The sequence below is a fragment of the Impatiens glandulifera genome, chromosome 5 (assembly GCF_907164915.1).
Source record: "Impatiens glandulifera chromosome 5, dImpGla2.1, whole genome shotgun sequence".
Lineage (NCBI taxonomy): Eukaryota > Viridiplantae > Streptophyta > Magnoliopsida > Ericales > Balsaminaceae > Impatiens > Impatiens glandulifera.
The window spans coordinates 27,718,479-27,732,841 of record NC_061866.1 but is presented as its reverse complement, the minus strand read 5'-3'; the positions used below and the strand labels follow the sequence as shown (position 1 = coordinate 27,732,841).

The following is a 14,363-nucleotide window of genomic DNA, read 5'->3' as shown; positions in this document are numbered from 1 at the left end:
TAATATTATTAAAACTAACAAACTAGTTTAAATGAATAAAGGGGAGAATATTTAAATAAATAAATAAAAAATAAATCAAACAATAGACATGTTTGATTTAGGGCAAAATTACAAATTTAGATTAGTTTAATCAACAAATCAATATTTTTACCCAATTCACATATTATAAATTAAATATACATATTATTTTGTACAAATTTGTAAAATTATATACAATTTTTATGACAAAATTATTATTAAAACACGATAATATTTTAGCAATGTGTTTTACAAATGATTTTATAAACTATAGTGTAATTTATTTATTTTCCACTTAGGAGGAATAAAATGTTAAAATAAAACTCAATTTTTATTCTAAATATCAAACATTATATCAACTATCTAATCAATTAATTTTATCATTAAAAAATCAAAATTATCCTTTAATTAAATTTAATAGTATTTTTATTAATTACCTTAAATAAAAAAATAAAACACAATATCAATCCAACTATAAAATACCATATTAGATAGTATTTAAATTTTAATAATTCAAATAAATAAATAATTATATTAAAAATAAAGTTAATATATTTAAATAATAAATATTAATTAATTTATAAATATACCTTATCTAATTTATTCTAATTTTTTTATATATATAAACTAACTCTAAACCATCTTTTTAAATAAATATATTAATTAATTTAAATTAATATTTTTTCAATTTAATAAAATAAAAATATTATTATATAATTTAAGAAAAAATTATAATATAAAAATTAAGAAGGTAAGTAATGACAATAAAATTATTATAAATAATTAATATAAAATTATTAATTATTTTATTAATTAAAATATCAAAATTACAATTTACTTATATATTTTATTATTAATAAAAGTTAATATTAATATATATATATATATAATATTTATTTTATTAAATTATAAAATTATTTTAATATAAATTAAATTAAAAAATTATTTTATTTAAATATTTTATATTAATTAAAATAAATTTATAATATAAATAAAACTATATCATACTTTATTATGTAATACAACATTTAAATTTTAATTGAAGTAATTTATAAAATTAGTATTTATTTAAATATTTATTTATTTATTAATAAAAATTAATATTAATATATGTATAATTTTTTAATATTTATTTTACTATATTTTAAAATTTCATATAAATTAAATTATTTCATATAAAAAAAAAAAAGTATTATTATTTTGTAGAGAGAGAGGAGAGGAAGGTATAATGGAGTGATAAAATAAAATAAAAAATTTATCCATTCCAACAAACCAAAACCAAGGTTATTTGGAAAAAAATCTAAAATTTATCTAAATAATTTATTCATTAAACAAGTTATGTATAATTTCTTCAAAAATAAGTTCTTTATACAATAAATAATTAAGTTATAATTTATTCTCATTCCCATATTATTTACAAATATAGACTTTGAAATTCATAGGGGTATTTTGATGTTTTCAAATAGATATATCTAAGTTTATTTTCGGTTGCTAACTTCACTCCTTATAGTTATGATTTTTTTTTATATCAGAGTGTTCTTAATAGAAATTGAACCGAAATATTTGATTTAATAGGTATAAATGACCATTTGAGTTACCTAGTATTAAATTAAGTATGAAAAATGCCATATCATGTCCATAAACAAATAATCTATATGAACAAAGTGAGGAGGTTAAGCCATGTAAACCTCTTCTTGTTATAATACCATGAAAAAAAGTATTATTTATATCAAATTATTGTATTTAATTTTTCTCACCTTCATTTGTTTTTAGATCATCTTGGGCTTTGGTAACGAGTTTCTGTCCATTATAGTATTATTATATATTTGATTCAATCAATGGATGTATAATCGAATATAAATACTAAATTTAATATAACTTAATTATTTTACTGAAACATGTTTTTGTTGAATATATAGAAATTCTTCTACTTTGGGTGAATATTTGAATAATGAATTTGAGAATAAAAATATTCTAAATGTTTTATTTTATTTTAGAAAAACGATTTAACGTCATTTCATTAAAAATTTCTCATAACGGAAAAAAAAATCAAATGAATTTTTGTACTTTCCTAAAAGTTTAAAAACAAATGAATTACAAACAAATCATTGGAATTAAAAACAAATTTAAATTGCGTTTATCTCTCTAAAAAAACAGCGTCTTTGGTGACTTCCTCGTATGATACTTTTCAGTTCCTGCAGAGGTTCCAATTCTGTTCATTTTTCGGGACTCTTCTCCACGTATGAATGTTCGCGCTATACAGTCAGTTACAATATCATCTCAGATCTGTTCCAGACTTCTTCGATTCCTCGAGAAACATTTTTTAAATATTAAGGAATTACAAAACTCATCATAGTGGTTGAGTATAAAAGTACATTCCCAAATATTTGAACTATTTTGTCTAAAAATCTAATTGGTAACTTATTTTAAAATATAATGTCTATATCTAAATAACTACAAATAATTAATTTTATAATAAAAATTGAAAATCCAAAAAGAAGATATAAATAGTTTGGGTATTTTATTTTTGAATTGATAAGTAAAATAATTTATTAAAAGATGTGATAGTGAAAGATAAAATAATTTTTAGATTAATAGATTTGTAGAAAATAAAATCAAATAATTACAACCCAATGCATTTCAGTTCTTCTTCTTATTATTATTTTTATCTTTATTATTATTATTATTATTATTATTAGTATTATTTTATTATTATTATTATCTTTATTTTATTATTATTATTATCTTTATTTTATTTCCACAAATTCGCAACAATTCACAGGCTGTGCCGACACAATTAGTTCAAGCGGCTTGGAATTCTCAAGAGGATGAAATCACTTGCAAAATACAGGGCTACTATTTATACTAAAGCTTTTTTTAATGCGAATTTTCAAATTTCATAATTTTTTAAACAAACATTTACATTATTTAGATTATAGAAATAATTATATATATATATATATATATATATATTTAAAAATAACAAACTCATCCAACTTCAACCTGACAAATTTTTAATATTAAATCATAGAATAATACAATATTATAAAATTTAAAAAATAACATAAATGTTAGACTTAAAATCTAATAAATTAAAGTATAAATAATAGAAAATAAAAAAATATGGTTAGAAAGCACGACATTTAAATATACATTTTTAATATGGATATCCTTTTCTTTTATTGGAACTGTAAAGAAAATTGAGTTTTTTATATTAAAAAAGTCAGTTCAATTTTTCAATACCAAAAGGACAATTATTATTTAAAAAATAAAAATTATTTGGGTATTATTGCAAAGTTTAATATCATGAGAATAACGTGTTTATGATATTGATGTTCCCTTCAAAAGTTTAATATCAGATTTATTTTGTGGGAATATTGAGTTTTAAGTATAGAATTACTTAAATATCTAAAAAATACTAAATTAAATAAAAATATTTAATGTAAGTATTAATAATTAAATTAATTTGATAAAATATAAAATTAATATTTTAAAAAACACATTATAAGATTATTCTTATATATTATTTATATTAGTTAATAAATTCAATATATTAAGTTATATAATCTATATATATATAATGATGCTTAATTTTTAAAGTGTCCGGATTGGCGGGTCGAGAGCTGTGGTTAATTTGGATACTTGGGTCGGATTGTGGGTTGACCCGTTTTTAAATTTAAAACGGTTAAAAATAAAATTAAAAATGCTAGAGGTATGTTTCGAACTTGCAACCTAACAAAACAAGTACAACTCTTTAACCAACTAGGCTACAAAGACTTTATATTTTAAATTCAACACCAAATTTGATAAACGCGGGACGTTTTAATATTAATATAAGTTCAACTTTTTAACTAACTAATCTATATAGGTGTTGAGTAAATGGATACTTGGGTCGAATTGTGGGTTGACCCACCCATAAACTTAAAACGGTTAAAAAAAAATAAAAAATGTTATCCGTAATTTTTTTTCACGGTTTTATATTAATATTACTCGTGCAAATGCACGGGCTAAATGCTAGTTAGATAAATAAAATTTAATATATTAAATATTAAATAAAGATAATTATTAAAATAAAGTATTAATATTTTTTAAACTCCCCGAGATGAATCCATAATGATTTAAAATAATTTTTGGTAATAAATTGTTAATTTATATTAAGACTATCCACATCAGGTATCAAAATTTTCATTTAATACTCTGCCACATCAACTTAACACCTATTTTAACACTCATTTTTTAGCATATCCTACAGCAGAGTGTTATTCAAGGTATCAAAATTATTTTTTCACTTTCTCTCACTTCCACGTCATTTATACATAATTTCTTTTATGTGATTGATTGTTTTGCCTTTGAAGTTCTTCGGGAAGTTTTTTTTGCCTTTTGAGTAAAGATTCCTCCAACTCCCATTGTTGTTGAATCTCTTCGAGATTGAAAGGGTCTGGGGAATATCCATATGATGATATGAAGAAAGGTGATACAAACAAGGATGATAATATGGTGAAAAATTTCAGAAATTTTTTGGTGTCCAAATGACATAAATCAAGTCTCTATTTATAGATCTCGAAAAATAAAAAATAATGATATATATATATATATATATTTTATCAATTATTATGCAAAAGTGTATTTAAAAAATAAAACAAAAACAAAAAAGTAACCACCAGCGCTGCCACTTGGCACGCTGTGATTGGGCCACATCAAATTTGGTCTCGTATCAAAATTTGATACCCATATTTTAACACTTAATTTTGATACTATGCTGCACCATTTGATATTATTTTAACACCCATTTGATATCTTATTTGATACCCTGCTGTGGATAGTCTAAAAATATATTATTTCTTTTATATATATATATAGTCTATGATTATGATGTAAGAAAATAAATAAAACTGTTTAAGGGAAATTTAATATATAAATGATTCGTTGTGAATTTAATTAGTAATTTTAATACAGATTCATTATTGACTATGTATATAGATATTACGGGAAATTGGACGAAATGACCTTAAAGATGGGGCATTTGCCTCCGTGGTCACCCTATAATTAAAATTGATCTGGTGACCATTTTATTTTTTTTAGACGAAATTACCCTTTTCGCGTAACGCGAAAGGACTTCGCGCGAAGTGAATTAGGTTTAATATAAATACTCAATTTTTTTCATTTCCTTCATTTCGTTTCTCTCTCTTCTCTCTCTGTTCTTGTTCGTCGTCGGCGGCAAAAACTTCGGCGACGGCGACTACGACTATGCCCCATGAATCTACAAAGATAAGAAAACCTTAACCTGAATCGATGTTTATAATACAGATTTATGTTCTTATTTCCATATCTTCATTTCAAACTCTAACCCTAACCCAAATCGATTTATGTTCATGTTTCCAATTTCTCCATCTGAAAATCCTAAATCAATTTATGTTCTTATTGTCTATTATCTTCATTTCAAACGATTTATGTTGTTCTTAATAAACTCTAACCCTAAATCAATTAAATATGTTCATATTGGTTCATATTGGTTCATATTTGTTCATACTGGTTCATATTAGTTCATTTTTTTGTTTATCTTATTATTCTTATGTCGATGATGATATTTGCAGATCATATGGGTTCTGTTTCGCGAAGGCTTCTCGTTACGCGAAGGGCTTCTCGTTACGCGAAGGGCTTCTCGTTTCGCGAAGGGCTTCTCGTTACGCAAAGGACTTCTCGTTTTGCGAAGGGCTTCTCGTTTCACGAAGGGCTTCACATTTAGTCATATGGGTCTGGATTCAGTGAAGAAGTACTTACAGCAAGACGGAAACCGGCTAAGTGTCGACGTTATAGATAAAGGATTTTCTCAATAGTCAATACAATTGAGTTGTTTTCATTTAGGTGTTCTATAATTATATGTTAAAGGGTTTATTTGTAAAATTGCATTTTGAAAGGGGGGGAGACATAGAGAAATTGAGATTGGACTTGGATAAACTTCCCTTCATATTAAGGACTTTAATCCAATTTGCATTATTAAACATAATCCTAATCGAAATTAAAATAAGCTTCATTTCCTCATATTCTCTAATTAAAAGGAAGCTTCATTTCTTTTGTCTGTTTTATTTTTTTAATCAGATATGTATAAAGCTTTTCTAATTATTAATGTAATATTGTACTTTCATTCTGTCACCTAAAGAAATCAAATGATAAACATATTTTTGTTATTTACAATTTGGGATAGAAATTTAAGACAAAACTCACCAAAATGGAATGTTTTTATCAATCATACTCACCAAGAAGTTTCAAACTAGACTAGAGAGAGTTATCATATATATAGCTATAAAAAACAAAAAATGGAGGACCAGTCTAGTTATTATTTGAACAAATAAGATATATTTTTTCTTTGGATATTGGTGGTAGTCTATTATAGAAATGAAGAATTGTTCTCATTCACCTAATCATTCACCTAATCTATTCTTTGTCCTCGTCAATTTGTTCTAGTTGTTCATATCGCGCACCACCACGCCCATTATTATGATTGTCTAATTTTTCATAGTCTTCTTCGTAGTGCCTATGGTGTCGTCGACGACATTAATGTTCATACAATCCCTCCACTTCATCCTCCGGTTCATCACGATCCTTTGGCTTCTCATAAGATCGCTCACGAGATTTCTCCCTATCACCCTCTCTATCTCTTCCCTTTTCACGGGATTTTTCCCTACACATGATGGGGTGAACATCAGAATCATTCATATCAAAATGCACAAACTGAAATTCAGATTAAAAAAACACTAACTGTGTTTGGGAGAGGTACAATTCCAATTATTTTGTTTGTTTAACAATTTAAAACTAAGAATTCAAATGAAAGCACCAAGGGTGTATGTAGTATTATCGGTCTGCATGACGATCAGCCCTTTAGTATTCGTAGTGCCTATTCGTAGTGTCTATGTAGTATGCCCTTCGCGAAACGAGAAGTCCTTCGCGTAACGAGAAACTCTTCGCGAAACAAGAAGCCCTTCGCATAACGAGAAGCCCTTCGCGAAACAGAACACATATGATCTGCAAATATCATCATCGACATAATAACAATAAGATGAACAAAAAAATGAACCAATATGAACCAATATGAACAGATTTAATTGATTTAGGGTTAGAGTTTATTAAGAACAACATAAATCATTTGAAATGAAGATAATAGACAATAAGAACATAAATTGATTTAGGGTTTTCAGATGGAGATACTGGAAACATGAACATAAATCGATTTGGGTTAGGGTTAGAGTTTGAAATGAATATATGGAAATAAGAACATAAATCTGTATTATAAACATCAATTCAGGTTAAGATTTTCTTATCTTTGTAGATTCATGGGGCATAGTCGTAGTCGCCGTCGCCGAAGTTTTCGCCGCCGCCGACGAACAAGAACAGAGAGAGAAGAGAGAGAAACGAAATGAAGGAAATAAAAAAAATTGAGTATTTATATTAAACCTAATTCACTTCGCGTTACGCGAAAAGGGTAATTTCGTCTAAAAATAAATAAAGTGGTCACCAGATCAATTTTAATTATAGGGTGACCACGGAGGCAAATGCCTCATCTTTAGGGTCATTTCATCCAATTTCCAGATATTACTGATCTAGTTAATTCTTGCATGTTTAATTACTTCGTCACTATCAATTATATTATTTTACATTGTAGGAAAATTGATGATTTTAATTATTTATTTAGTTTAGGTTATATTGATTTAATTAGTTTAGGTGGTTCGAAAATTTTCCTTTATTTTTATATTAAAAGTTATAATATAAATATATTTATTTATATATTAATATAAAATATATAATATCATTTATACGGACGGGATAGTAGTGAGACAAAAAAATTACTATATCCTTTTAATCTCCGTTTAAAGTCTTTTGAGTTTTTTTAAATTCTCAGTCAAAACAAAGATTGGTCTTAATCAGTTTGAATCGACTCGACTCGGATACCGTCATAACGATTTTTAATTATCATTCTTATCCCCGATCGTTATGAAACTCCACTTATGATTAGCTAGACATGCATAGAAAGAATAACTTTCCAAGGTCGTAATTGATAATCATGTTATTGTACAATTAGACATATAAACACTATCTATGATGAAGAAGTGGATGACACAAAAGCCATGCATAGAAGTTGTCCTTTTTTTTGGGGGGGAAATGTGGCAACGGCTTAATTATGTAGCCCGCAAACCAAGCGTATTGGCTCGAATCCAAGAACTTAGGGTTAATATTCACCTTTTGTTGTCGTTAGGTTAGAAAAGAGGATAGACCTTTTTGGATGAATTAATGATTTACATGAGAAACCAGATACAGCCATGACATTGGAAAATTAACACAACCATTAGTGACATCTAGATTGTCTCTAGTCTTGGAGGACATTGAAAATAGGTTTTTTTAAGGAAAAAAAGAAGCTAGCATAACCCAACAAAAGCGGAAATATTTTTAAATGTAGATTATGTACCAAGAGTTTTACCTAAAAAATCAATAATTTCATATACAATTCACATTAAAAAACTGTACTACTAAAAAAAAGAGAGAAAAGATGAGGAAGAAGAAAAGGAGATATATATGGCCTCAAAATGTCAGTTATCTTTTTCTTCAAACAAGATTAAATGAATCACTAACAATAAGATCATTGTACTGCTCTTGATGCAAACTGTTCTCAATATTACTAAGATGATAGTTTGTACTTTTGACAAGTCTAGGTAACAAAAAGCAGATCCAAACCATGATTTAACAAAAAAGGATTAGCCATATTTCAGATTGAAATACATAAACAATTGAACAATGAGCCATAACATGACTAATAAAAACACATATATTACTGTTTGTGGCTTCAAAGGACTATGAAACTCTCATTTCAGATCAGGCCGTTCCTAATTCTCTGTTCAAATAATCAACAAACATCCTCTTCGAGCTCTCAGCATCAACCGGAGGTGGAGGTCCACTCAAGCTCGATTGTCCCGTTAACTTTATAAACGTTCTCCTCAGCCTCCGCAGTTCAGGTAGCCCAACTGTTCTTGAAATATTCACAGTCAACAATCCATTTCCCAAAACAACTCCATTTATTACCCCCCCAATTGCCCTCGATTGACCTTCCATAATACCACTAATCACCTCTAAAGTAGCCCGGTCAATCTCATAAAGCGAATTCGCATCTGACGATCGTGCAGTTTGTGTCGCAATAGTCGGCTGTAAAATCTTAACATCCCTAGTTTTCGAATCAACCTTTTTTGTTAAATACGATACAATGTCTGGAATCACTTCAGATGATGATAACTCGAAAAGTGGAGAATCCCATCTGTTTCTTCTATCTGGAGTTTCGAATCTTCTTATGAGATCTTCAAGTATGTTGTCGTTGTACGAGGGTTCTTCTCTTGTGCGGCGGTCTTCGTTCCAGATTCTACAGTCGTCTTCATTGACATCGCAGTAAACGACACAGTATCTTGTTCCTGATGCTCGAGCTAAACACCATAACTCGTATCTGTAACCTTTGATGCTGTTCAATGAATCAACTATAACGATGTTATCTCGGGATAAGGATCGATCCACTTCGGATCTAAGGACTCCTCTAAGATTCTTTTCAGAAGGCATGTCAGCGTAACTTTTGTTGCGATCTAGATGAAGGGATGTTTCGTTCACAATTCTGACTGTAGGTTTGGATTCTGATTCTTCTAAGGCTTTGTATATGCTTGTTGCTACTGTTGTTTTACCACTACATGGCTGTCCACAGATAACGACTAAAGCCATGAGTAGAGAAGATGAGCTTTTCTCTCTCCGCAGCTTTTCCTGTTTACAACACTATGAAGCCAATATCAAGTTCATGATTATATTTTATTATGACCTAAACTATATGAAGAAGTTATTTGCAAAAGAGTAACGGATTAGACCGGGTTTTGTATAAAATATTTTAATGTTAATAATAATTTATCGAAAATCTAGATTTGTTATGTTAGTAAAAATTATAATGATTTAATCATATGATCCAAAAAAATAATCTCATCATGTTCCAGAAAAAAATATCTATATATTAAATTAAGCGAACAAATAAACTGTAATTTGGAGATGTAGAAAAATTAGGCAAACATAAACAGCAATTTGAAAATTTAGAAAATGATTTGTACATCAAATGAAACAACAAAAATCACACTAATAATCTGAGATTTAGTAACAATCTTATACCAAAAAACAAAGCACTTACAAATTTATTTTGGCGATTTTCAATAAGATCGTGATTTTGATTATCAAATGCACCGGATACTTGCTAGCATTGATGAATGAAATCTTCTGGGGAAAATCATACTAGTTTTTTCCAATGATAATTTAGTATACAATCCCTAAACAGAAGAACATGAAGAACACTTATCAATAATACTACAAGTTATCTTTTAATCTTTGTCAAGCACAACATGATGAAGCAACAAGCTGAAAAAGATCGGGTGAAACAAGAATTTCAAGTGGGTAGTTTGATGTTCCTCAAATGCAACCCTCCTATAAGTCACAATAGCATCGAGGAAGAACATGAAATTGGCAACTAAATAATGCAGTCCTTTCAATATCATACAAAAGGTAGGCAAGGTTGCTTACAAACTACAATTTTCCATTGTTTGTCGCATTCATTTGGCATTTCATGCATCCCTTTTGCGACTTAAAGTGGGTGTTACGCAACCAGTTCAATCAGAGTTACCAATTGTGTCAGAAGAATGTGTTATTTTCCTTGCTCCTAAGGTGGTCTTACAATCCTAAACAAAAAAAGTTTTATTTGAATATGGCATCTCTCTCACTATTAACTTCCTAACAATCTTCTTTCTTCATCCCATTCCTGCTCAATCAAGGTGACTAATAGTCTTACTGATTTTTACATTCACAAATCAGAGTTGTTCAAATCTCATTCTTGCTCAATCTAAGTGACTAAGAGTGTTACTGATTTCTACATTCACTAATCAGAGAAACAAGACAGGCCACATCCAGCAATTAAAAGGAATTAACAAGACAAGACAGCTCCTAAAGTTTACAATCCTAAGCCTATAGATCTATGTGGTTTTCCTAGAAATATATGGGATGGCATATGATCATTAAATAAAGTAAATTAAGGATACATGTTTGATTTGAAGTTTTTCCTATTCTTGGTATATTTAGATTCATTTTGTACTAGGAATATGATACGAGATTCAGATCAGAAGAGAATAAGAAACCGGATCGACTGCTGGTCGGAGAAACATAATAACATTTTGCAACAATGGTCTGTTATACAAGCTTTAAACTTTTTTAAAGAGAAACATACACTATTTTTATGACGAAACTCTACCCTTCTAGAGTGAAGTACTTAATTTTACCCGGCCTCTGCCTATAAATGTGTGTATGCGGTTTTTTGTGAACGAAGATGGGAATACCTAACTTTCAAAAAGTTTTCCACAAAGAAGAAACTAGAATGAAGCTTGTTTGCCGTTCTATGTAACTAATTATCGGTACCTGTATAAAGTTATGCATCTATATTCGACTAAATTCATTCATGTAAACAGTACAGTTAACCAAACTCTCCTAGGGCTCGTTTGAGGAATGGGGTTTTACCTGGGTTTTTGCCTAAAAAAACCTTGTGCGATAAAAACTAGGAAAAAACTGGTTTTGAAATTTTGAAGACGAAATTACCCACCGTTGTCGTTTTTCTTCTTCTCCTTCTCCTCCGATGTCATTTGCAATCAGATCCTGCAACAAATGGATTCGTGCGCATCAATTGAAATAATCGTATCCTTCTTGCTAGCCGGCCACGAGGGATTTGTCTATGGTGGAGAGACAGATTGAGATGGTTTTTGAGGAGGAGGTGTTAGATTCGGGGTTTGTAGAAGAAAGAATGGACTTTGAAGATGCGGCGGCAGAACAGTGTTACTGGGATATTATAGGAAATTTAACGAAATAACCTGATAATTTATTTCTAAATTTAACATAGGCCACATAATATTTGTCTTTTTTATCTCTCAAACAAAAAAAATATAAAATATGGGTTCTCTTTTAATTTTTTTTTCTTTTTCTTTTCTCTCCCTTTCCTTGTTTCAGTTTTTTCCCCCGACCTGACCAAGCGAAGCAACAAAGGAAGGAAGTCGATTGATCAACTACCCGAGACAACGCCGGAACGTCTTCATCATTTAGGTGAGTTATGCCCGTTTTTCTATCGTTTTCCTTGCATGCATGCTGAAATGGAGAAGGGGATAAGTTTTTGGTCAATGGTCCGGAGCTCTTCTAGGGCATGAAGGAATATGCTTGGTCACAGACCTCAATTTTGAAGATTTCATATGGTCGAAAACTGGGTCGTTGAAGAATGTCCACCTCTAGTCCGCAAATATTTTAGGGACAAAACGATTGTTAGAGTGAATGAGGTTTAAACAACTTTCCTCCGGTGCTATGATAAGGAGGATTCATGGAAGATGGGGCTCATAAACCTGATTTACCAGTGTTTTTTCAGATCTGATAATCGGAGGAGGATCAATTTGAAAATCTTCAGCATGGTGGAGGACATGGAGGTGTTTCTTCAATTTCCATGGAAAATGTGTTCTTCAATTCAACCCTGAAGGGTATTGACAAAGACATTAAACATCTCCATGAGGTATATATGGTCAAGAGGGAAACCTGCAAGGGGAACTATGATATCGCTTATACTATTAGTGGGTTCGCAATAGGCTTCCAAATTTGGACATATGAGGCTATCAAGACATTTGTCCCCAAATTTACGGATATGACCGAGAACAACCTACATGCCCAAAAATATTGCTCTATACAGCCTCCAAGAGCAACACCAACACCGTCCAGGAAGTATCCACTACCCTCCTGAAGTGCAATGTGTTTAACAAGATTGATGAGTTTGAGGAGGAGGAGAAGGGGAACTACTGTGGGAAAGACTTTGAAGATATGGGAGGCTACATTTATAATGAATTATTTGAAGTGGATGGTAGGAAGAGAAAGAATAAAGATGGCAATACTTCCAAACCGGCGCCCAAGAAGAGAAGACCAAAATCACACTAGCCAAGAGGACCGAGAGGTCATTTAGTGATGAATCTAGTTATGTCCCTTCAGCGACGACTCCTCAAACTAACGAAGACAATTCTTCAACTAGCCAAGACAAACGAGTGACTCAAGCCCAACATGATGTCAAGTTTAATGAGCTGAGAAAGGATATGAAGGAGCTGACAAGGGATGTAAATGAGCTTAAAACTGAAATGAAGATCATCAAAGAGGATCAACGTGTTATGTTCAATCACATAATCAAATTATTGAGTGAAATAAAACAACAGAAAAATGTCGATTCAGATTCAGTGGAGAAGGAGTTGGAGTTGAAGAGTCATGATGATGGGTTGGAGATGAACAAAGATGTTGCTGATAGGTTGAATGATGATGGGTTGGAGATGTACAAAGATGTTGATGATGGGTTGAATGATGATGGGTTGGAGATGAATAAAAATGTTGTTGATGGGTTGGAGAAGAACAAAGATGTTGCTGATGGGTTGTATGATGATGGGTTGGAGAAGAAAGAAGATATTGCTGATGTTGATGTTGATGATGATGATGGATTGGATAAGAAAGAAGATATTGTTGATGCTGATGTTGAGAAGGAAAACAACGAAATTGTTGATGTTGATTTTGATGTTGAAAAGGAAAACAAAGATATTTCTGATGTTGATGTTGAGAAGGAAAACAAAGATGTTGATGTGTTTGTTGATGATGGATTGGAGAAGAAAAAAGATATTGCTGATGTGTTTGTTGATGATGGATTGGAGAAGAAAGAAGATATTGTTGATGTTGATTATTTGGAAAAGAAGGAAAACAAAGATGACGATGTTATGTTCTGAATGACTTGGAAAAGAAGGAAAACAAAGATGATGGTGTTGATGTTCTGAATGACTTGGAAAAGAAGGAAAACAAAGATGATGATGTTGATGTCCTGAATGAGTTGAAAAAGAAGGAGGTTGAGTTGAAGATGGACGACAATGAAGATTTGGCCACGAAGAAGAAAGAGTTCGCCACGAAAAAGGAGTTGGGCACGTAGAGGAAGGTGGAGTTTTCTAAGAAGAGGAAGGAGGAGTTGGCCAAGAAGAGGATGGTGATCAGGAGTTGGAGAAGAAGAAGGATGATGATGTATTAAAAATGACTCCAACAAATTTTTTGGGAAAGCAGTTTCGGAGAAAGAAGAAGTCCACAAAATTGGGGAACTACACAGACCCTAATGGAAAAATTTTTAAACTCAATGATCTAGTAACTGTCAATCCTCTTTTAGATTATGACATTGAACAAATGGATGAGTTGAACAACTGGATGAAGTTGGAGGACGAAGACATGAAAGATCTAGTTACTAG

At 30.1% G+C, this 14,363-nt stretch overlaps 2 protein-coding genes across 3 annotated transcripts; one reads left to right on the top strand and one right to left on the bottom strand.

The window, feature by feature from the left end:
- Positions 1-8,587: 8,587 nt before the first annotated feature.
- On the bottom strand, positions 8,588-11,898 carry LOC124938245 (protein KTI12 homolog). 2 transcript variants are annotated; one of them, XM_047478654.1, is made up of 3 exons: positions 11,672-11,898; positions 10,220-10,355; positions 8,588-9,819 (listed from the first exon to the last, which is right to left on the bottom strand). In XM_047478654.1, the coding sequence occupies exon 3, from the start codon at positions 9,766-9,768 to the stop codon at positions 8,884-8,886; it is 885 nt and encodes a 294-aa protein (XP_047334610.1). In that variant the 5' UTR covers positions 9,769-9,819; positions 10,220-10,355; positions 11,672-11,898; the 3' UTR covers positions 8,588-8,883. The 2 variants fall into 2 exon arrangements, with proteins under 2 accessions (XP_047334610.1, XP_047334611.1); XM_047478655.1 differs by having other exon boundaries at positions 8,588-9,807.
- Positions 11,801-14,056, top strand: LOC124939166 (coiled-coil domain-containing protein 1-like). The gene is made up of 6 exons (XM_047479672.1): positions 11,801-11,900; positions 12,073-12,165; positions 12,794-12,985; positions 13,087-13,502; positions 13,590-13,808; positions 13,877-14,056. The coding sequence occupies exons 1-6, from the start codon at positions 11,801-11,803 to the stop codon at positions 14,054-14,056; spliced, it is 1,200 nt and encodes a 399-aa protein (XP_047335628.1).
- The last annotated feature ends 307 nt before the right edge of the window (positions 14,057-14,363 follow it).